At 44.4% G+C, this 21,239-nt stretch overlaps 1 protein-coding gene across 6 annotated transcripts; it reads left to right on the plus strand.

The window, feature by feature from the left end:
- Positions 1-475: 475 nt before the first annotated feature.
- Positions 476-16,452, plus strand: DYRK2 (dual specificity tyrosine phosphorylation regulated kinase 2). Of its 6 annotated transcripts, none has more exons than XM_048065411.2 (3): positions 481-1,704; positions 2,142-2,278; positions 10,662-16,452. In XM_048065411.2, exons 1-3 carry the CDS (start codon positions 1,656-1,658, stop codon positions 12,261-12,263), a joined length of 1,788 nt encoding a protein of 595 aa, XP_047921368.1. In that variant the 5' UTR covers positions 481-1,655; the 3' UTR covers positions 12,264-16,452. The 6 variants fall into 6 exon arrangements, with proteins under 6 accessions (XP_047921371.1, XP_047921368.1, XP_047921367.1 ...); XM_048065410.2 differs by lacking the exon at positions 481-1,704 and adding an exon at positions 1,796-1,949; XM_048065412.2 differs by lacking the exon at positions 481-1,704 and adding an exon at positions 3,018-3,132 and having other exon boundaries at positions 2,146-2,278.
- Positions 16,453-21,239: the final 4,787 nt, after the last annotated feature.

Consider the following 21,239-nt stretch of genomic DNA (forward strand, 5'->3'; position numbering starts at 1 on the left):
GCTTTTTGTATCTAGCTTGAATGTGAACAAGCTTCCTTCCCCTTCCCCTTCCTAGGCTAACAAGAAAAGCGTATTTTCCTTGACCGTTCCTTAACTGTTGAAGGTATCTCACAAGAAATGCAAATATTATGACAATGTTTGTTATTCAGATACTTTTGATGTGCGTACGCTGCTTGTGAAAATGACGGGAAAATACTGGGAGTCACCAGAAAGCATTTATACAACTGGCAGCGAAGGGGAGGGGAATTCGGGGCGCATGTGTCCATCTGGGGGGTTTTGAGGAAGACAAAGCTTGCTTTCTGCTGCAGTGAAGGGAAAAGATTGGGTGGGTGTGGGCAGGAGAAGGTATGATTGTTTTCTCTGTGACAGGAGGGGCTAGGGAAAGTGTTTATTTCTCTGTACTAGTACAGGAAATGTCTTTGTTTATGCATGTCTCTGTGGTACTGGAAGAGGCAAAGTCTTTCTCTCTGGCTGCAGGGATGGATTTTTTTTTTTTTAATTATTTTTTGCTTAGGCACAGGGAAAGGGGAGGTTTATTTTTCTGTCTTTTTCAGTGGAAGGGGATGAAGGGAGGTCTGTCTCCAGATCCACCAGCTGTTTCCAACAGGAAAACATGCGCGGTCGGCACAGATTTTGAACAAGGGTTGCGCGTAGGTAGGAGAGTTCATTTCGACGCCGTCCCAAGCTGAGCAACTGCTCAGACATCTATTTTTGGCACGAGTGACGTTCGCACTGACAAACCAGGCATCCAAAGCGTTGTGCCCGGCGGAGCACGTTGTGCACTCCGGGAAACGAGGCGGCTGTCCCCTCACACACAACCCCCCGCTCCCCTCCTGCGGGCTCGGGGCAACGCCAAAAACCTCTCTTCCCTCCGCCATTTTCCAGTTTCCACCCCACTGAACGTTTCGGGTGCCGTGTCCCCGCACCCTGGGTGCCACCTTTGCCCCCCCCCCCCAGCCGGCGGTGACCCCCTTTTCGGTGCCCGTCACGACTCCCTCACGGGGGGCAGGCCGCGTCCCAAGATGGCTGTGCCCCGGGGGGGCACCGCCGGCCGGCCGGGCGCTGAGGGACGGAGGAGGAGCGGGTGTACGGGATGAGCTGGGGGGGGTCCATGGGGCGTGCGCTCCGCGCGGGGCCGTTGCGCGGCCGCTGTGGGGCCGGGCGGCGCTGCCCCCCTCAACGCCCCGGCGGGTGGCGGCACGGAGGGAGCCGAGGGAGGAGCGGAGCGGAGGGAGGCGGCCGGCGGGGCGGGCATTGCCCCCGCAGCGCGCTGCTCGCCGCCGTTCCGCCGGCCGAGGAGGAGGAGGAGGAGGACGAGGAGGAGGGCCCCGTCCGGCCGCCTTCTGCTGCCCCCTCCTCCGCGCGAGGGGACCGGGGCGACCGGGGCGGGGGCTGGGGAGGTGATGAGCTTGGGCCGGGGGCTGCTGCGGCGGCGGCGCGGCTGCTGCTGCTGCTGCTGCTGCTGCGGGAGGAGACGGCGGGCCCTCGGAGGGTCTGCCCGGCGGGCCCGGGGCCAGGGGGATGCGGCGGAGGACGCGTCTGGGTCCCGCTGTAGCTGATCGGAGACGAGAGGCAGCCGCCGAGCGGAGAGGCCGAGGAGGAGCGGAGGAGAGGCGCCCTGACATGCATTTTCCTCTCCCTCCTCTCCAGCGGCCATGTTAACCAAGAAACCCTCCGCTAGCGCCGCCGCCGCCTACCCAGCCGGTAAGGAGGGGGCCGCCGCCGGGCGCCCCGCTGCCCGCTCCGCCCCGGGCCGGGCCGGGGCGCGGGGAGGAGGAGGAGGAGGGCGAGGAGGAGGAGAAGGAGGAAGAGGAGGAGGAGGAGGAGGAGGCGGCCGGGCTGCCGCCGCCGCGGGGCCGTTCGTGTCGGAACAATGATCCGGCCCCCGCCCGGCAACGGGGCCCGGGGGGCCGGCGGGGGGCTGCGGGCTGCGGCTGTTGCGCGGGGCGGTGAGTTGTCCTGGGGGAGAAGGGGCGAGGGAAAGCGATAAATAAACCCGGGGACGGCTCGGGAGAACGACCCGGGGAAGGAGGAGGAGATGTGTGTGTGTGTGGGGGATAAATAAATAAAAATAATGGAGAAGCGGCCGAGGCGAGACGGGGCGGCGAGGCCCTCCGCGCTCACCCCTGTGCTCTCCGCAGGCAGGGCAGGGGACAGCGGCCGCCCGCTGCAGTCTTCCCCGGGCACCGGAGCCGGGGTGGCCCGGGCAGGAGCTGGGACCGGCCCGCCGTCGCCCCTCGCATTGCCGCCGCTCAGGGCCAGCAACGCCTCCCACACGGTGAGCACGGGCTCGGGGCGGGGGGACGGGGCCGGGCGGGGGGGGGGGGGGGGGACGGGGCGGTGGGGGCCGGGGGTCGCCACCCAGCGCCGCCCGACGGGGCGCCCGCTGCGCCCGGTGGTGAGGGTGAGGGGCTTCGTGCGAGCTGGGCACCCCCAGACCCCCCGAGTGCGCTGAGGAGAGGCTTGCTCACCCCTCTGCCCCTCCAGCCCCTCATCGGTCCGGTTTTACAGCTCATTTTTCACTCACGAATCATCCCCCCCCCCCCCCCCCCCCTTCCAAGAGGAGCTGTTCTGGTAAACGCATTTTTCGAGCTGACATTATTTTGGCAGCGGGATTAAAGGGTCGCGTGAGCCCCGTTGGTGAAAAATGAAGGCTGCTCTCCCCTTGTCTGTCTGGTGAGCTCGGGCCGATCGCTGTCTTCCTGGAAACAGCTATCGCAGCGCGCGGGGGCAAGGATTGGATGGCTCCGACTTTATTGCTGCAGTAGTTTACCTAAAGAAATGAGCACCGATGGCATGAAAAGGATGTTATTTTCCGGTTGTGTGCTATCTCACATTATCTCCCACTCCTAGTTAATCTACTAGGAATGAAACTTCCCGAGTATGCCACTATATATGGATGAGAGAGGGTATCTCTTGTCCTGGAGGCACGACGGCGTAGAGAGAGGGGTCTATAGGCTGTCATGTTAACACTAAATATCTGAAATTTTTATTGCATACATTTCCTTTTAAATTAGGAAAGATTTCAGACTGACCCTGAGAGGCATTGATGGCATACTTTTCTCAGAATTAATGAGTTCTTCATGGATGCTCACATACTATCTTCGTAAACATATGGCAGAGCTTTAAATGGTAATGTGATTATGGGCTGGTGGAAGGTGAAACTATGCATTTAGATATTAGTGTTTCGGTGACTTTCCGTGTAGCTTCAGGGGTAAAAGCGACTTACTCAAATCCATTTATAGAAAGAATTGGCTTAAATTAAAAAAAATGCAAGTGTACGTAGGATGTTCTCAAAAGGAATGATGAATATTCTGCAGATTCAAGGTGGAGCTGCATACTTAAGAGCAACATCAGTGTATATTTATGTAGCTAGGATATATATTTGAATTGTTCATTGCTATCAAAGGCAGGGTTTTGCACATTTGCATTCCAGTTAAGTGCTGGTTGATTTTAGAAGTGGAACGGTGGTTTAATTTTTCTTTAAAAACAGAAAATAAACATAGTACCAACAGCCTGGGCACCAGTCGTGAAATTGCACATAGAGACGGGCCCACAAATAGCAGGGGCCCACATGTAGCAGAGCCCAGACTTAATTTAGGATTTGAGAAGGCCCAGTGGTCCAGCTGTGTATCTGGGGCTACCAACTAATTTTGTAAGTACAGAACCCTCGTATTTTTATACATACATATATGTGTGTATGTGTATGTTATGTATAGTGTCAATAGATAGATGCATACATTTTTATGTACGTACATATATAAAGATGATGTCTTTATGAAAGCATGCAAGGAGTGTTTGAGCATTATATTTCTGTTTCCAGTATTTTTATACATACATCATTGTGTATGTATGCATATGTTTATGTTCAGCATATATGCATGTGCATATACGTACATATAGATGGAATACCTAATGGGAGCACTCAAGGGTGATCGAGCATTCTCCTGCTGTGTTTCAAGTCCCTCTGGATTCTGACTGTTGCAAACCCTGCCTTGCCTTTGTGATACGTTTCTACTCTACAGTATTTATTTAGCCTTGGGTACTATTACAGGAATACCTCAGACTGCCTCTGTGAGTTCTGTAGGTTGTTATTTTGTGGTTGGCTAACATAACTTTTTGCGGTAAGGATCAGATGTGACATCAGAATGCTGGATTTTAACCAAAAAAATGGTTATATATGTTATGTGAGCATTCTCTAAACTTCAGGCCTACTGACCTCAGCTGACACCGACTGAAACGCAGTGGGTTTTGTGTCCCACTACTTCCTCCAATCAAATCTATTTGAAATGGAACATTTCAATTTTCCTAAACCGTTTTGTTTCATTGTATTCATCTATATACTGTGTTTTCATCCCCGTTGTGTCATTTTAACTCTCTAATAGCTAAAAATGAAACGGATATTTCTCTTTTGTGTTTCAAACTCTCAGAGGCATAGTTTACTTAAGTGGTTCAACTTGCCTGTGGCTGCCTGTGCACGTGTGCATTGTGTGTACACTGATCGTGAGGAGAGACTGAGGTGGAAGAGGGTTTTTTTTTTTTTTAAGCCAAAAAGTTTTTCTTTGAATTCAGACAGACAAGAAGTCCACTACCTGTCTTATTTCTTGCAGCGGTTGTGTGATCTAGCCTGTAGCAGAGCTGTTGTCTCCCTCTTCCCAGTGACGTTTGGTTGTTTGGCAGGGCACAGCAGCGTGGGGGGGGGAAGCGGGGAGATGCACGGGCTTCATGTAACAGGGCAGAGGTTTTGGCTGCAGTCTCTGCAGTCGCAGCAGCCTTTGTTGCTAAGCAGACTGTTGTGTGTTGTAGCAGGGAAAGGTTTTGTTTATTTTCAAAGATCTGTGGCTTCATCCTAGGCATTTTCTTGCCTGTTTCCATCCGTGACTTTATCTTTTTGGATGCTTGCGATGGAAAACTCATTTCCAATGCCTTGCCCTCCTCGTTTTCCTCTCCTAGTCATTGTTTTCTCTTTTGAAGCCTTAAGTCTCTGCATTGATGATCGGAATCGTTTCCTATTTGCTCTGTCCTGTTTCATTACGGTGTGCTTGCATCCACTTGACATGCTGCAGTAGAGATTATCTTGCTTGCCTGCTGCTTTGCTCGTGTAAATCCCCACCCGTCTGTGAGTCTCTCTCCCAGACTCTTGTCTCCTGCCTACCTCCATCTCTGTTCTTTCTTACTTGGCATATGTCCCTACGTCCTGCACTCTTCCTGTTTCTCTTGCAGTAAAGCAGTCTTAATCTTTTTCTCCTCCTGTCCAGGACTGTAACAACAACCCATTTACAGTGCCTCATTCAGTGCCCTCTTTCTTCAAGGCCTTTCCAAGATTTCCCTGCAGCAGGCCTGTTTTCTTTTGCCACTAGGGACGAGTGTCTAACCATATGCTTTTGCATCATTCAGCCTTAATCTTGAAATTATATAATTAAACAATAATAATTTATGATGGAACAGAGATCCCTGGACTCTGTTACCTGAAGATCTGGTGGATAACATGCTGCAAATTTCTGTTGTGTGCAGCTGTTTTAAAGCAAGCAAAAACAAAGAAAACATCTTCCTACTCTGGTGTGTTTGTGTAATAAATTGCCACAGAAATGCTGTCGTGTTTGAGTGGAAATAAGTATGCAGTCATGACCTTGCTCTGCCTAGGTTTCTTTGGGTGATTCTTCTTCTGCATAAATCTTATGCTTAGGGGGAAAAGTGAAGCTATCTAACTTTTTTTGGGAGGACATCTGAAACTTGGGCTCTAACGGTTGGTGGCTGTGCTATGGGGAGCGCAGAACATCTGGGCACATCTCTCCTACATGTGCACATCAGCTTACCTGAAGGCACGATGTAGTGTGCACGGAGTGTCCTTGTTGATTTCAACGTGCGTAATGCACGGGGGTGTCCCACGAGTACTCAGGCTCACTGCATATGCACAGCGTCACCCAGACAGGTGGAAAGGAATTTATGAATCAGTATCGCTCCTGAAGCATAGTTCTGTCCCTGAAAATATTTGCAGTATAAAGTCAATGTTAACTTTTCAAAAATAAGCTTATGTTGGCCGTGTGTGACAGCAGCAAAAAATCCGAATGATTTGTTTTTTTTCTACTGCTCTTGTTGAACACAAGCTGTTTCGGACAAGGGCTTAGTCTTTTTCAGTGTATAAAACCCACACTCATAATAAAACCATTATGATAATCCTGCATTATTGTTATCGTGCTAATTAGCAGCTATTTTTAGTTCTGCACAGAGGAATGCTGTTGAATTCATTTATCAAGGAAAAAGGGCCTTTTGTACATTTATTCAGGCTGTAGTCAACCAAATAGGCAGTGAAGCGTGCTACACCTGATACCATATGCCTCTAGCGTGTTAGGCTCACTGGGGCTGAAACTGGCGTGCCTGGAAGTACTGTAAAGAAAGGGGTTTAGAGTGTAGCATCTATTCTTTTAATAAGTTATTACTTTGGCATGGTATTTCTCATCTGTACAGAGTAATAGCAGATAAAGACATCTTATTCCCGTGCAGTATTTCTGCAGGACATCATACAATTACCTTATTATTGGGATTCATTTTATAAATCCTTCTAGATTCGGACTGATGGCAAAGTCTTTTTTCTGGGGTTTTGCTTAAAATAAAATGATAATATATAACTGAAGCATGGGTCAGTCTTGCATAGTTCTAAAGGGTGTTAATAGCACACCAAGTATGGGTTTTATTTGTTTGTTTGTTTGTTTTTTTTTTGTTTTGTTTTGTTTTACAGAAAAGATGGAATGTGGTACAACTGCATAATGTGTTAAGGGTTTTGGGAGACACCATGTAGAATAAGTATTTGATACTTATCAAATCGGTTAAGTAAGATGGCGTTGGATCCTGCAGACAGTCATTCCAGCCTTGTAGAAGGTCTTGAGACCTCATTGCACTGGCTGAGCGGCACCTCAGGAGAACTGTCAGTTTGCCTTCTTGTTAGCAGGATGGACTCAGTTTTATGCCACCACTGTGTTGTAACACGTCTGTCATCTAGGCGTAGTACTGTAGTCCACTTCTGTCTTTAAATCCATTTCAGGAGGGGCGGGGAGGGAGGAGAAAGAACAAAATAATTTTTGCTTGTTTTTTTCTTGGTGTCTCTGTTTCAAAGATTGCATGAATTTTTTTCAGCTTAGCCATCTATTTCCATAAACTGAGCAAACCAAAGTTAAAGCAAAATCATAGCAGTGATTTTGAAGTTATGAAACACTGCAGTTAGCGGAAAAAAACCTGTAATATTTGCTGTTTTATAGTTGATGTTGCTAGAACATTCAATATTAGCTCTTCGAGTTCAAGCTTACCCGGTATTTCAATATGTTTATGTAAAAATGGGTGCATCAAGAAGTTTTTGAAGATGCGTGCTCTAAAAATACGCAAATCTTAGGAGGTGTGTATGGGTCTGAGCACAGGCAATGTGACACTGTAGTAAGTAAGGTGTGTAAGTGTGTGCAGGTTGTTGGTTGTGTGTGCGGGTTGTTGGTTCTGGAATGTACGGGCCCGTCTGCAGATGCAGAAGGGAGACGCATTATAAACCTCTTGGGCTTGTGGTTTCGGATGAAAGGCTGATGGAGCTCCTGCGAACCGTGAGCAGTTTGCTACGGGACGAGAGGGCTGTAGCCCTTTGTAGCTTCCCAAGCCCATTAGCTGTGGTTCGGGGAACTTAGAGCGTCACCGGTGAAGCCTGCGGAGCGTGTAAGCAGTGCAAGCCCGAACTTGACGGCAAATCTCAGACAGCCGGTAGGCAGAAGCAGATAGGCAGAGCAAAGGGCTGGGGAGAATCCAGCCCTCGGCTCATCCTGACAGGAAACAGAAGAAAAGGTGGTGGTTCTTCTGCAGCGATGTGTCCGATACCTCTGAAACTCCCGTTGGGGTTTTTGAAAGAAACGTGAGCTGTCATCTCCCCCACAAGCTCTGGAACAGAGCCTGTGCTGATTTAGTGGCTTTTCTTCCACAAAGAAAACCAGTGCTACTGTCTGCATCTGCATTTGCATTCCCCAGCAGCAGCTGACTGAAACTGGCAAAACCGGTCACTTCAGATTTGGGGTGAAGCTGGGATAATGCCGGTGATTTCATTCTGCTGCTTGCAAAAAAGAAACCTATGAGCAGCAAGGGAAGCAGTGAGGCTGCCTAAAGGTACAGGAAGCAGAGCTACATGGTTTACGCTTTAGAGATGTGTTTACAAACGTGCTTTTAGGAAGAAGAACTCCTTAGTCCCAGTGGACTTTTGAAAGTGGACAAATGTTTGTGTTTTGTTTTTCTTTCAAAGCCCTGGTACAAAGCAAATAACCGAAGTTTGAAGAATTACGCAGCACGTCTGTTGAAACGTGCAGTGCTCGGGAAGGGCAGAAAATAGCTAACTGTGAAAACAGGTGACTCAAGGGGAAATAAAAAGAAAATTAATTCAAAATGTGAACTGTGTCAATGAGCACTTGGGCTAAGAAATTCTGAGAGACGTTTTTCTCCCCTATGCTGTTTCTTCCTCATTGGCCGTACGTTAGTATTATCTGCTCCCGGTTTATCTAGGTATGTGCTGCCTTGCTGGTCAAGCAGCCCTGCAGAAGAAATGTTTGTACCTGGAATTTTCTGGCTGAAGCATTTGTGGTCTGTACAGTTACTCTGCTGCTTTGTTGTGCATTTCTCTCGTAGGCAGTTTTGCCATGCAGCATGCGCTGAACCTCCAAACACATCTTACTAACCAGATCCAGTTCTTCAGAGGTTCACCGCGTAGCAGCTCTTGGGGCCAAATTCTCTTAAGTTCAGTCACTGCTGCATATACAGGATCAGGACAACCTTAAGGAGACTGTTGCAGGAGTGTGCTTCAAACTTGACCTGAAGGAATTCCCTGTAGGCAATTCCCTGGTGCTTTTGAGACATTGAACCAGGAAGACAGTTAATGTCAATATCCTATATACCTTCCTTGTGCTTGAATGTTACAGGTGCCTTTGCTCTGAATTGCCATTGTGTGGTGGCACTTTCTATGAGATCAATCAAATTTGATTGCACGAGCTGAAATTGCTCTGCAAATAAACCTACGCAGTCCAACTGCAGTGATGAAATAAAATGGACCAGTCATTCAACGTGAGTCAAAATGGAAACAGGAGAACAGTGAACTCAGCAGAAACAGTCCCTGAGAGCTCTTGTTCTTGCATTGCGTGAGCTTTAGAGCTGCAAATTTCAAAATATTATCCAAAGGCAAAGCTGGTGTGTCCAGCTAGTTGGATACTCCTTGGGAACAGTTTAATGAAATTACAAAGCCAAGTCGCTGCCATATCTGTGTGATACCGTAACAGAAGCAAAAAGTGTGCTAGAATCTGCATCGCATGTCCTGGCTTTTTCATTAGGAAGCACTTCTGCAGTTGCAGGACAGATTTCACTGCCTCGTATCACAGCACACAGCTGTCGTTTTCTGATTTCATTTCAGCAACCTGAAGTGAACAGGGAATGTGTTTTCCTTAGCTGCATAGAAAAAATAAGGTTCAGATTAAAAGTGCTCTCAACCCTGGCTTGATCATCTGTCTGACAGTATCTGTGAACTTTTGGTTAGTAATTTGGCATAAATATTAAGGCTGGTGAATCAGCTGGAGAGACAGCAGGGGAATTCTTCCCACGTCTGTCTAAGACCAGGCAGAAAAGACAGACTAATTATCCTCTACTTTAGAGCAAATGAGGAATTTTAAGGACAGCTATTTTAGTGGCAAGTATATGCTTGTAAATTTCCTGTTTCTCCTTAAAAGTAACAGGTTTCTTGCACTAGCTGTTTTCATACCCCAGTACTTCCAGTGTTTCTTTGCTTGAAAATGCTGAGTGCTTCTTCTCCCTTGTGCAAACTGTAAAGAACAAATGTAATTTGTAAAATCAACTAATACTTTTTCCATCCCTTTAAAATAAAGTTGCATGTATGCTCTTCAAGGCAAAGATTTTCTTTCCATTCTAGTCTGTATCAGGCCCCAGATCTCATCTTGGTTAAAAGTCATAAGGCTGGCGTGGCAAAGTGCTGAGGGATATACTTACGCTTGTACGTTGATTTGAGTGCTTTGCTGAATAGGGAGTGTCTCAATCGCAAGCAGTGAATGGCATCTCTTGAACTTGAGAAATGTCCAGGTTCTTCTCCTCTTCATGCAGGTCACAGCACATTCCTCATTGCTGAAAATTGTGTCTGGCGCTTTTGATACCCAGCTAGTTTTAGAACAAGTTAAAATTTTGATTTCTGAGAACAGATGACTAGGAGAGCCTTAGCTATGTAAGCTCCAGCAGGCATTATATATTGACCTCCAGCATAAATAAAACTGCTACTATGAAATCTGATTTAATATCCCTCAAGCATACTTCTTGGTGTAACAGGACTGTTGCCTTGAAGGTTCCTTGGAGGAGTTGTTCACTTAATGTTGTGGCACACCATTGACTGCCTTGTTACAAACATTTCAGAGAATCACGAAAGTGGCATTTGAGAAACTAGGATCTGGAGAATGTAACGGCATCTAGTAGTGTCGTAGCATATATGTTGTATTTTTTTGAATTAGCTGTAGACAGCAGAATTTTAAGAAAATACTTTGTTTTGTGGTGTTTTAGGCAGGATGTTGGGTTCAGAATGAATGGTGAAGCATAGAAGAGTTTATGCCTTTCCTGTTAACTGGGTATGTATTTATTTTCAATTTTAGGTTGGAGGCAGTAAGCACACAATGAATGAGCACCTCCATGTTGGTAGCCATGGACAAATCCAGGTTCAGCAGCTGTTTGAAGATAATAGTAACAAGAGGACGGTTCTGACAACGCAGCCGAATGGACTTACACCACTAGGCAAATCTGGATTGCCAGTGGTTCAGGACAGACAGTCAGAGAGTGCTCACAGACGACAAGGGAGCTCCAGCTCTTTAAAATCTACAGATGGAACAGGGAAGGTGAAAGCCTCCGTTATGACACCAGAGCAGGCAATGAAGCAATACATGCAAAAATTAACAGCTTTTGAGCATCACGAGATTTTTTGCTACCCTGAAATATACTTTTTGGGTCCAAATGCAAAGAAGCGGCAAGGTGTGATTGGTGGTCCAAACAACGGCGGGTACGATGATGACCAGGGGTCTTATGTGCAAGTACCCCACGATCATATTGCATACAGATACGAAGTCCTGAAAGTTATAGGGAAAGGAAGCTTTGGGCAGGTGGTGAAGGCCTACGATCACAAGATGCATCAGCATGTGGCACTAAAAATGGTGAGAAACGAAAAGCGTTTCCACCGCCAAGCTGCGGAAGAAATTAGGATTCTGGAACACCTCCGGAAACAAGATAAGGATAACAACATGAATGTTATTCACATGTTGGAAAACTTCACATTCCGCAGCCATATCTGCATGACATTTGAATTGCTGAGCATGAACCTGTACGAATTAATAAAGAAAAACAAGTTTCAGGGCTTTAGCCTGCCTTTGGTCCGCAAGTTTGCCCACTCAATTTTACAGTGCTTGGATGCTTTGCACAAAAATAGAATCATTCACTGTGACCTTAAACCTGAGAACATTCTGTTAAAGCAACAGGGTAGAAGTGGTATTAAAGTGATCGATTTTGGCTCAAGTTGTTACGAGCACCAGCGTGTCTACACTTACATTCAGTCACGTTTTTACCGTGCGCCTGAAGTCATCCTTGGTGCTCGTTATGGGATGCCCATAGACATGTGGAGCTTGGGATGTATTCTAGCAGAACTTCTCACCGGTTACCCACTTTTGCCTGGAGAAGATGAAGGAGACCAGCTGGCTTGTATGATCGAGCTATTGGGCATGCCTTCCCCAAAACTTCTGGATTCATCCAAGCGAGCCAAAAACTTTGTGAGCTCTAAGGGTTATCCCCGCTACTGCACCATCACAACCTTGTCTGATGGTTCCGTAATACTTAACGGTGGACGCTCTCGGAGGGGAAAACTACGCGGCCCGCCAGAGAGCAGAGAATGGGGTAATGCATTAAAGGGATGTGATGATCCCCTCTTCCTTGACTTTTTAAAACAGTGTTTAGAATGGGATCCTGCTATCCGTATGACACCCAGCCAGGCTTTGCGGCATCCCTGGCTAAGGAGACGGTTGCCAAAGCCTCCAACTGGGGAGAAAGCCTCGGCGAAGAGAATTACAGAGAGCACTGGTGCTATAACATCGATTTCCAAGTTACCTCCGACTTCAAGCTCAGCTTCAAAACTGAGGACTAATTTGGCACAGATGACAGATGCCAATGGGAATATTCAGCAAAGAACAGTGTTGCCAAAACTCGTTAGCTGAGTTTGAAAAACCCAATGCTGTTAATACAAGAGATACAATGTGGCTGAGCCTTATTTGTATGAAAAAGTAGCTCAGATAATACATTTTTATTTGCTCAGTAACTTTATTCATTTGTATCTTTCAGCACTCATTTTAAATGTAAGAAATGTTGATTTTGTTTTTATAAAAACACGGGGACAATGCTTTAAGTTTTTATACTTATTTTTTAAAATGTTTGTCTTCTACAGTACAATTAGCCTTACTGTAACTAGTGTGACACAGTAATAAACATCAGTGGCAGGCCACTGGTTACAACATGATTGTCATGCATTGCAGCGTGGTGTCAAAGGTATTAACCTTTCTCTTCCATGGTTCATATTAAGTTTCACCTGGGGTAAATTCGTAAGGTTCTTCTGGAGTTTACGGGTATGGGTCTTGATCCTGCAAACACTAACACCTATGCCTGACTGGACTCCAGGGAGAATTCTCAAAGAAATACAGTTAAGCACCTGCAAACTTGTTATCTGAAATGGAGCCATAGCATGTTATATTGTCATTTTCTGAATGGTAGCCCAGAAAAAGTAGTGGTATCACTTAGTAATGATACAGTAACCGCCTGTGGAATGCTTTCTCTATTTGGCAGTAATGTTTTTGATTAAAATGATCGTTCAGATGTAATGCAAAAAAAAAAAAAAAAAAGAACTTCTAGGGCTAAAATAGACTCTCTACTGTACATGCCATGTGCTAGAGTGAGAGGAACAGGCCTGAAAGAATGAAGCTGAAAGTATGTCTGTTCCTCTAAATCTGAAAGTGACTGATGAGTTGCTTCCTAAACCTGAAGTCAGGTAAAGCAAAACATTCTGGACTTCATTTCAGGTATATAACACTGAGGATTCACACTGGGTTTCTCTCTATTTTTTTCTATTTTCTCTCCTCATGTGCAGCTTGGCCTCCCTAAATCACATAGGCAGAAGTGTTTGTTTTGTCATTTTTGTCATTTGTCATACTGTAACTTCCAGACTGTTAATGCTACATGGATTTCACAGGTTGTTTTTATTTCTTCTGACAATGTCTATCTGAGCGATTGTAACCTCTCCGGTACATTTACACTTCAGATCAAATCTGTATGTAGGGGCAAACACTATGTTACTGTATGGTTTTCTGTAGACAAGTACCTTTCTTTAGAGAACATAGGTGTAGATGCAAAGATCTGCTTTGGAAAGCTTTTCAGTTGGCAGGCACCATCTTAGATACTTACTAATACAGGAGAAATGTCAAGGAAAAGGTAAATGACTGGAATTTGGCGTTTATAGCTGAAAATGATTTTGAAGGAACAGAGATATGTATAGATTTGTTCATGTGTGTGTGTGTGCTGATGTTTGGTTTTTCTTTTTTACTTTCAGTTATATTCATGGAAGAAAGATGGTCTTTACTGAGGAATAATATCTAGACCTACGTGAGAAATACTTACACATTGTAGCATGTTTTCAACAGGAACAGTTTGAAATCTAAGACCAGTATCTCATCACATGCAATGACTGTGGTCTACATTAGATGTATAAAACAGCATATGAAAAGGGAATTTTAGATAAATAGAATATAATCTAGAAGGGTTTATGGATGTTAGGATGAGAGAGACTAGAATGGATTGCATAAAACCTCAATAACTTTACTATAAGCAACCTTTATATGCACAGATCTTACTAAGTTACATGTACAAATTAAGAAAAACACTTAAAGCATGGTCCCCTGAGAGGCCAAGAAAGTTTCCGGTTAAGTTGTTCTTCATGTTCATTAAGATTTACCACTTACAGCCTAATTTTTTTTGTTTGTTTGTTTTTAATTTAATGTAAGACTGGGGGAGGGATAGAAGTATGAAACGACAGAATTCTCAGGAAACATATCACTCAACTTCTTGCCAAAAAGTCAACACCTAAAGAAGCTCCAAAAATAATTTCTGAGTAGAGGATGGTATTTGTTGATTGATAAATGTAAAAATTAGAGCATCAATCAACCATCTTTATTACTTTTTTATAAAAAAATATCATTTCCTGCCTCTAGTCAAAGTAAATTATTTAGTGTTTAAATGTTCACAACTTTATACAAGGTGTGTAAGTGCAATATGTAAACATGTGTGAAATCATGTTAAAAATGAAATATAGTAATACAGCTAAGAAAAGTAGCTTTTGGAATATGAATATCCAGTAAGTTATGGTCAGTAAATTCTAAGTCTGGAAAAGAGATATATTAATTTTCCTATAAAATTAGCTGACTCCCATGACTGTGGGAATACAGTACCGTGTATTTTTTTACAGTAACTGGGATTCTTTACTTCCTCCACCAACTACTTGGCTTTACCACTCCTTTCTACCTAGCTCTTTCCGCAAAAGTTAAGAAATGGGGTTACTTACGTGAGGGGTGGAAAAAGAATCGCCTCCCCCATAGTATATTTTAAAGATAACCTTGATACATGTTCCTGCCTTTCATGACAATTGAAGATGAAAACATTCATAAGGTTCATGGGTCATTAATGGGCTAAAACCACTAAATTTTCTTTTACATGTAACCAGTTCTTAATGCCAATAACGCATTTATGACCAACCTTCTTCATAAATGCTACCGGAAACTTTAAGGCCAAAATATAGTGTGCAGAGCTATTTTTTTAACCCAGATATAGTGGAACTTCCTCTATACTAAAGAAGCAGCTACATCAAGGTTTCTAAGTTATGTGGCTGCTTTTTATTGTAGCTTATTTATACGTGTAAAAAAGGAGGGGGGCGGGGGGGAGAAGACGTTGCCTCTTGCTTTGGTGTGATTTTATTATAAGGGCTCTGATAATTAGGCTGATAGAAGTTGGCTTGGAAACAGTGCTTAGTCTCACATGTTACCATTGTCTGGAGATGTCTGAGCTATTTTCAGATTTAGTAATAGCACAGTGTTGTCTTGTCTTTGGTTGCAGTCTCACTTGGCTCAGTTTCTTGCACCACTGGAGTGTTCATTACCACTGAAGTGTATTGGAACAACAGAGTGATGCAAGATGTGTAGATTAACAATAGAGGATGGATTGTGCCCTTGGTGTTAACAATGTGCCTTTTGTTACCAATGCCATGTTGTAGGGCATGCATCTTGGCCTCTTTAACCCTTTGAATACTGGATCGTAGGGATGAAATCTATTTTTAAACGCCGTACCTGTTTTAAAACATCCTGTAGATTATCGAGGCCTTAACAGAAACAATAAGGCAATCACACTGCTGGGGTGGAAAGGACACTCTGTTCTTGTAGGACGTCTCACTAAGGGGTTAAAGACGGCCCTTCCTCATTGGTTGTACTTCAACATCAAATTGATTTTTTTTTTTAAATAAATTTTTGTTACGGTAATACTAGACAGAAGTCAACTGTATTTGTAAAAATTTACCTCAGACTCTTTAGTTTTATAGTGTGATTTAATCCCAGGGCATTTGGTATGAACCAAAGTGCATTCCTTTTATATGTGCCTGGCTCTTATAAAGGTGGCCAGGGATTTTTACAATTTGGGTGCAAGGCACTTAAGCCACTTTTAACTTGGTGGGTGGTTTGAAGTTATAAATGACTTCATGGGAACGTTGGAAACACTTTAGACACAAGTAGCATTGGGCAATATTAGAATCTTTAGGAAAGGTGTGCATTATTTAATGCTCTCCATATTTTTAGTATTTTTTTCCATCGATATTTGTGATAAGTACAAAACACTTTCTCTTTTTCCGGTCGGTAAAGATTAGAATATTGCCCAGTTTAACGCTACGGTAGCATTTAAATAAAACAAAAACATTTGTGAATTATTGTTTTGAGGGGCTTGTACATCTCTGCTACAAATTGTAATTACTCAGTTCGACTGCTCTACAATGATGTCTAAGCAGTAGCTTGGGGTTTTATTGGGCAACGACTTAGACACGTGACTGTAATATGCTGCAACTGTGTGTACTGAAAACATGTGAAAAACGATTGAATGTGGACTGTGTATATATGTATGTATACTTTTCTGTGAGATGCTGCTGTTGCCACTTAACATTAAAGATGTTGTAGTGGGGTTTTAATCCTAGTGGCCAGTTTTATGTTACTGTATGTATTGTACAGCTGATGACAGGAGTTAAGACTGTTCTAGTGAATATTTGTTACATTTTATTGTTGTGGCCAGAGATCATTTCAGAATAAAATTTTATGTCCTACTTTACTTCTCTCCATTGTAGTTTGGGTTTTTTTCTGGTCGTAAAGAGAGCCCTTGAAGTGCTGGCATTCCTTAATCACGGAAAAGCCTTATCTTAGCCCACTGAAGTCAGTGCCAGCCATGCCTTTGTCCCCCAGAAATGCCTATGGTACCTGTATTTAGCATTTACCTGTTGCTGGAGGATTATTTTTATGCTGCTTTATGTGTCTTGACAGCCTTGAATATTGCCCAAGGGCTGCTTTTGGCGTCGAGTTTCTAAAGTTCTTCTCAGGACTTAGAAAGTAATACATTTCTTGGTTTATTTGCCTAGCGAAACCATCCTTGGCAGGAATTTTGCCTGCACTGGTATTTAAATGTGTTATGTTTTTGTTTTGGTTTGGTTTTTGTTTGTTTGTTTTTAACTGACTTTAAATTTTTTTCAAAATGAAAGTAGATCTGGTTTTATAAGATATTTTTTTTTTTTTCTGAGAAAGAGGCAGGGTATGGGATTTATTTCTTTGAAAACTGCTGTAAAAAACAGATTTCTGCACTGATTTTTGCGTCAGACTGACTTCAGAAGTTGTCCGACTTTGTGAAGTCCCAGGATACTGAGAATTTAGATTGGTAGGTTGGGCTAAACTCTTGTCACATATAAATCCAGAGTAATTTCACTGCTTAGTGCAGTTACTATGAGTAACTGGCCACGTTCTCTTCTTTGTAATGCCAGCATACACCCAGAGCAGCTTTATTGAAAAGCCTCCCTGATTCAAGCGAGCACAGGCTGAAATCAAGGGATTTTAACAGCCCTTCTATGTCTGCTATCCAGCACAGTCAGGAGATTCCAGGCCATGAAAAGCGTCAAGATTAAATATAGATAAACACTGGTTACAGCCCCAAAAGAGCAGTGAGCCAAAAATTACATCTGTGTGGATTAAAACCTATTTGTTAATTACTGTGTTCCTTTGAGGAAAAAGGGCAGTTTAAGTTCTTTTGATTTGTTTTAATGGTTTTTCTTTTCATTCTAACCTGTTTCTCTCATCCTTCTCCAGCCACTTGTCCCTCTTGCCCGCTTCTGTACACTCTTGTACACTTCTGTTATATCTGTATTTATTTTATTTGAAGAAAGGAAGGGGTCATTTCACCTGATTTCAGTGGTCTGGAAGATGGATTTTGTGCCTATGCCATTTGCTGAGACTTTCCCTGTGGCTGGTGGGGAACGGAGCTGCCCTCTGCCAGCAAGGCTTCCACCCCAGAGAGAGACAGTGGTATGTAACCCAGCTTAGGTGCCCGTCTTAAAAGAGGTGCTCAGAATCTCAAATCCCACCCTGTGCTTGTCTGTGGTTGCTGTTATCTCCGCAGTGCTTCCTTTTGCAGGGTAACTGTGGCTTCCTCTGGCTCTCTCTGCAGCTCAGGTTTGCTCTGTTTGTTTTTACAGCAAGCCAAATAAAGAATGTGAGAAGTGCAGTCATGATCAGGTACCGTGTTTTTCTCTTCTAAGTGCTGCTGCTTTTCTTAAAAATACCATCTTTTCTTCCCTCCCCCCCCCCCCCCCCCCCCTTTAAGATCTCCTTACTGAAAGATCCAGCATGAATTTTACTTTTTATCAGAACTTAGGAAATGAAAAAACAGATAAATAAGGGCAGTATCTGTGTAGGGTTGTCTATAGTTAGGATTGGGTATTTAGAGGAAAAAAGAAATCTGTAACATGAATAGGGCCAAGTCTGAGGCAAACATGATCTTTCCTGTGTTCATTGAAGGTTCAAGATTTAAATATCAGGTTGAATTAGGTAAGTGTTAAATGCATCTCAGTGTCTAAAAACCATTGATAATCTATTATTTCAGTAGAAAAATATCTTCATTCTTTGACAGCTTGTCATTTTAAGCTGTGGTAATAATTAAAAATAACACTAAAGGGTCTTTTCTCTGGGTAGAATTTTAATTTCAATATTATACTTCTGTTTCAAAAGTTTAATTAATAATGGGAATATGCTGCTAGCATAGTCATGTGTTTTATATTTTCAATTTTCTGAGAGAAAGAATATTCCTAGTCTTTGCCCTGAGCACACGGTCTCCCAGCCACCAAATATGCTGTAGCGGAATAAAAGTGGCATTGATAGCATTGGGTTCTGCTCCTTCACAGAAATCCTCTGCGACTCCTGGAACTGGGGTTTCTCTGTGTCATTTTCCCTATTTGGTTTTATGTCTGTTGTTTGCCTGCTTGTTCATTTGTTTGTGTTTAGGAAGCGCTTTCCACCCTCTGACTGTGGTGAGTCTTGGACTTCTGCCGCCTGTCAAGCACTTCGGAATCTGGGATGGAGAGTACTGTAAAAATATTTTTTTCTCTAGCTTTTTCCCAACAATAAACAAAAAATCTAAGTTAGCACCAAACTCCAAAGACAAGAGGTGCACATCTACCTCCAGCTGCAGCGTTCCGGGGTCCAAAGCAGCCTTTAACCTGGTCCTATAACCTCTGTATGAAATTCAAAAGAAATGCCAAGTACTTCAGAATTAAATAGCCTGTGTCCACTGCTTGACAGGAAAAAGAGACTGCTAAAGCAAGATTATGACATCTTTTTGGAGGTTTGGGACATAGCTGGAGTTAGGGAGAGGTCCTGCTGAGAAGTTTTTGTGCTGGCAGCTCTGCATGCCTCTGGGTGGTGGCAAATGCAGCGTTCCCACTAACAGAGCCGGAGCTGTTTTCCCCTTGTTGTAGATGGTGTTTGCTTTGCCTTGGTTATCTGCAAGCAGCACATGACCATGCATACCTTATGCACCTAGAGATACTGTCCGGTGTAGGTGCAAATGCCAAGGTGTTATTTTAAAACTTACATTGGCCCTGGGAAAACCATTCGGAGGCTGGCTGACCTGACAGTGCCCGCTGTGTAGCACCCACAGAGTCCGTATAGGTCTGAGTGTCTAACTGCAAAGCATTGCAAGATAGAGGTGCAGTGAAGTATTAAACCTTGATTAACCATAATGTGGGAGAGAAGCATCCACTTAGCAGAAAAGAAAAAACTGTTGACAATTCCCTTCTAGAGTCTTTGGGCCAAACACATTTTTCAGATATAATGCTAATGCATTAGTAACATTTAGAAGGGTATAATACTAATACCTTTATAAAAGGTAGCACTAAAATTTACCCTTACTTCAGCTTCAACGTAGCAAAAAATTCTACATTGAATTTATTTTTTTTCCAGGTGTGTGAGGTGCCAGCAGACACTACAAATATCCTCTGCTCAAGCCATCTAAGTGTAGAAACATCATCTCTTGACAGATGAACGGGACCTAAACTTTAAAAAGACTTAAACTTAGAACTTGAAAAAAAAAGAAAGAAGTGCATGCATGCATGCGCGTATACATGTATATATATATATATGATCCTGTGAAAACCAAAAACCCTGTGAGCTTTCTTTGTAGTGCCTTACAAAGGAAAGAGGTGAGGCTTCGTTTTCCCCTTGCCTCTGTGAAGGCTCAGTACAAGCCCAACATCTCAGTGTCACGCACGTGTCAGAGCACAGCCTCCCTGCTGGGATCCCTGTTTAACTGGCAGGCTGTGCCACGAGAGACTCCCCACTCCTGCAGTGAGCAGGAGGCAGATGTTACCCCGAGGACAGGTGCTCCTTCTCACTTTTTCTGAAATGGGCATTCACCATGGGAGAGCTGTTTCATAGCCTATCCTGCTTGGCAAATGAAATTGCTCCTTTGGGGTTAAAGCCTGAGTCCATGTACTTACATTGGCTTGATAAACTTCAGCAGAGGAAGAAATCTTAAGGCCAAAGCAGAATTTGTAAAGCCCACAGCTCAAAGATGGATTTCTAAAGATCCCAGTACTCATCATGTCCAACTGTGACACTTCCAAGGTGGCACGAAGATGTTTAAGAAGAGACAGCTTTCCCCAGCACAGCCTGGCTAATGGGAGGCAAGGGGCAGCTGGTGGCCCTGCCTGCAAATTGCTTGCCAAAGGCTGTGAATAGCTAGTACAGTGCTTTGGAGATGGAGCTGCTCCAGAGGGTACGCCAGCAGGGGCTGGCAGCCCACCGGTGGGAGCTGGCCTGGCAGCGGGCCATGTCCCGGAGCTGTGCGAGGGTGAAAATGGCCCTTCTCCCCTCGGGGTGCTCCTGTCCCTAACGGTGGGCATGGGGCAGGGAGGCTTGGCCTGTTCTGCCTGGCAGAAACGGAGAGTGAAGCTCAGGCGGTGCTCCTGTTGCTGCAGGAGGAGGAAATGGTCCCTAGCAGGGCGCTGGGAGCATCAAGCGAAGCAACTTGGTGCTGGTTAGGGTAGGATGTGAGGAGGCTGTAACAGGCCGTACTGCTGCAGTGGGGGGTGATGTTTCCTCTCATAAGCATTCGCAGATGGCCTGTCTTAATTAGCTTTGACAAGTACCTAAGTTGCTGTAAGTTACACCACAAATGGGATCCTGAAACTTCCATTTTTGTCGCTTTTAAATAAAGCTTTGCCCCTCCTCTCAGTACAACATTTCCATTTTTCTTTCCATGTAAGGCTCTGGAGATGAAATGAGATCTTTGCGTATCTGAGGAGCTGTATTTTGATTGACTAAATGATTTATAATTAGGAGGTAGCTCCTGCCAATGCTCCTCATACGCTGAATGAGAATTGCCTGTAGCAAGTCAGCGCGGGCAGAGCTGCCAGAAAGGCACGCTGGTGTGTTCTCACAGCAGATACCTTTCAACCCCAGATTTCCTTCTTCCTCTGGTACTGACTCAGACAAATTATCTTTATGGCCAGTGACTCTACGGGAGTCACTGGGTTGCCCTCCGAGGGCCCTCAGTGAAATCCGTACCTACTCAGCGAT

Source organism: Anser cygnoides, chromosome 1, assembly GCF_040182565.1.
Source record: "Anser cygnoides isolate HZ-2024a breed goose chromosome 1, Taihu_goose_T2T_genome, whole genome shotgun sequence".
NCBI classification, from domain to species: domain Eukaryota; kingdom Metazoa; phylum Chordata; class Aves; order Anseriformes; family Anatidae; genus Anser; species Anser cygnoides.

Bases quoted from the DNA above. Each gene is read 5' to 3' on its own strand.
- DYRK2 (XM_048065410.2), top strand. From the start codon at position 1,874: ATGATCCGGCCCCCGCCCGGCAACGGGGCCCGGGGGGCCGGCGGGGGG. The intron at 1,950-2,141 runs GTGAGTTGTCCT...TGCTCTCCGCAG, and splicing joins TGCGGCTGTTGCGCGGGGCG to GCAGGGCAGGGGACAGCGGC. The intron at 2,279-10,661 runs GTGAGCACGGGC...TTTCAATTTTAG, and splicing joins CCAGCAACGCCTCCCACACG to GTTGGAGGCAGTAAGCACAC.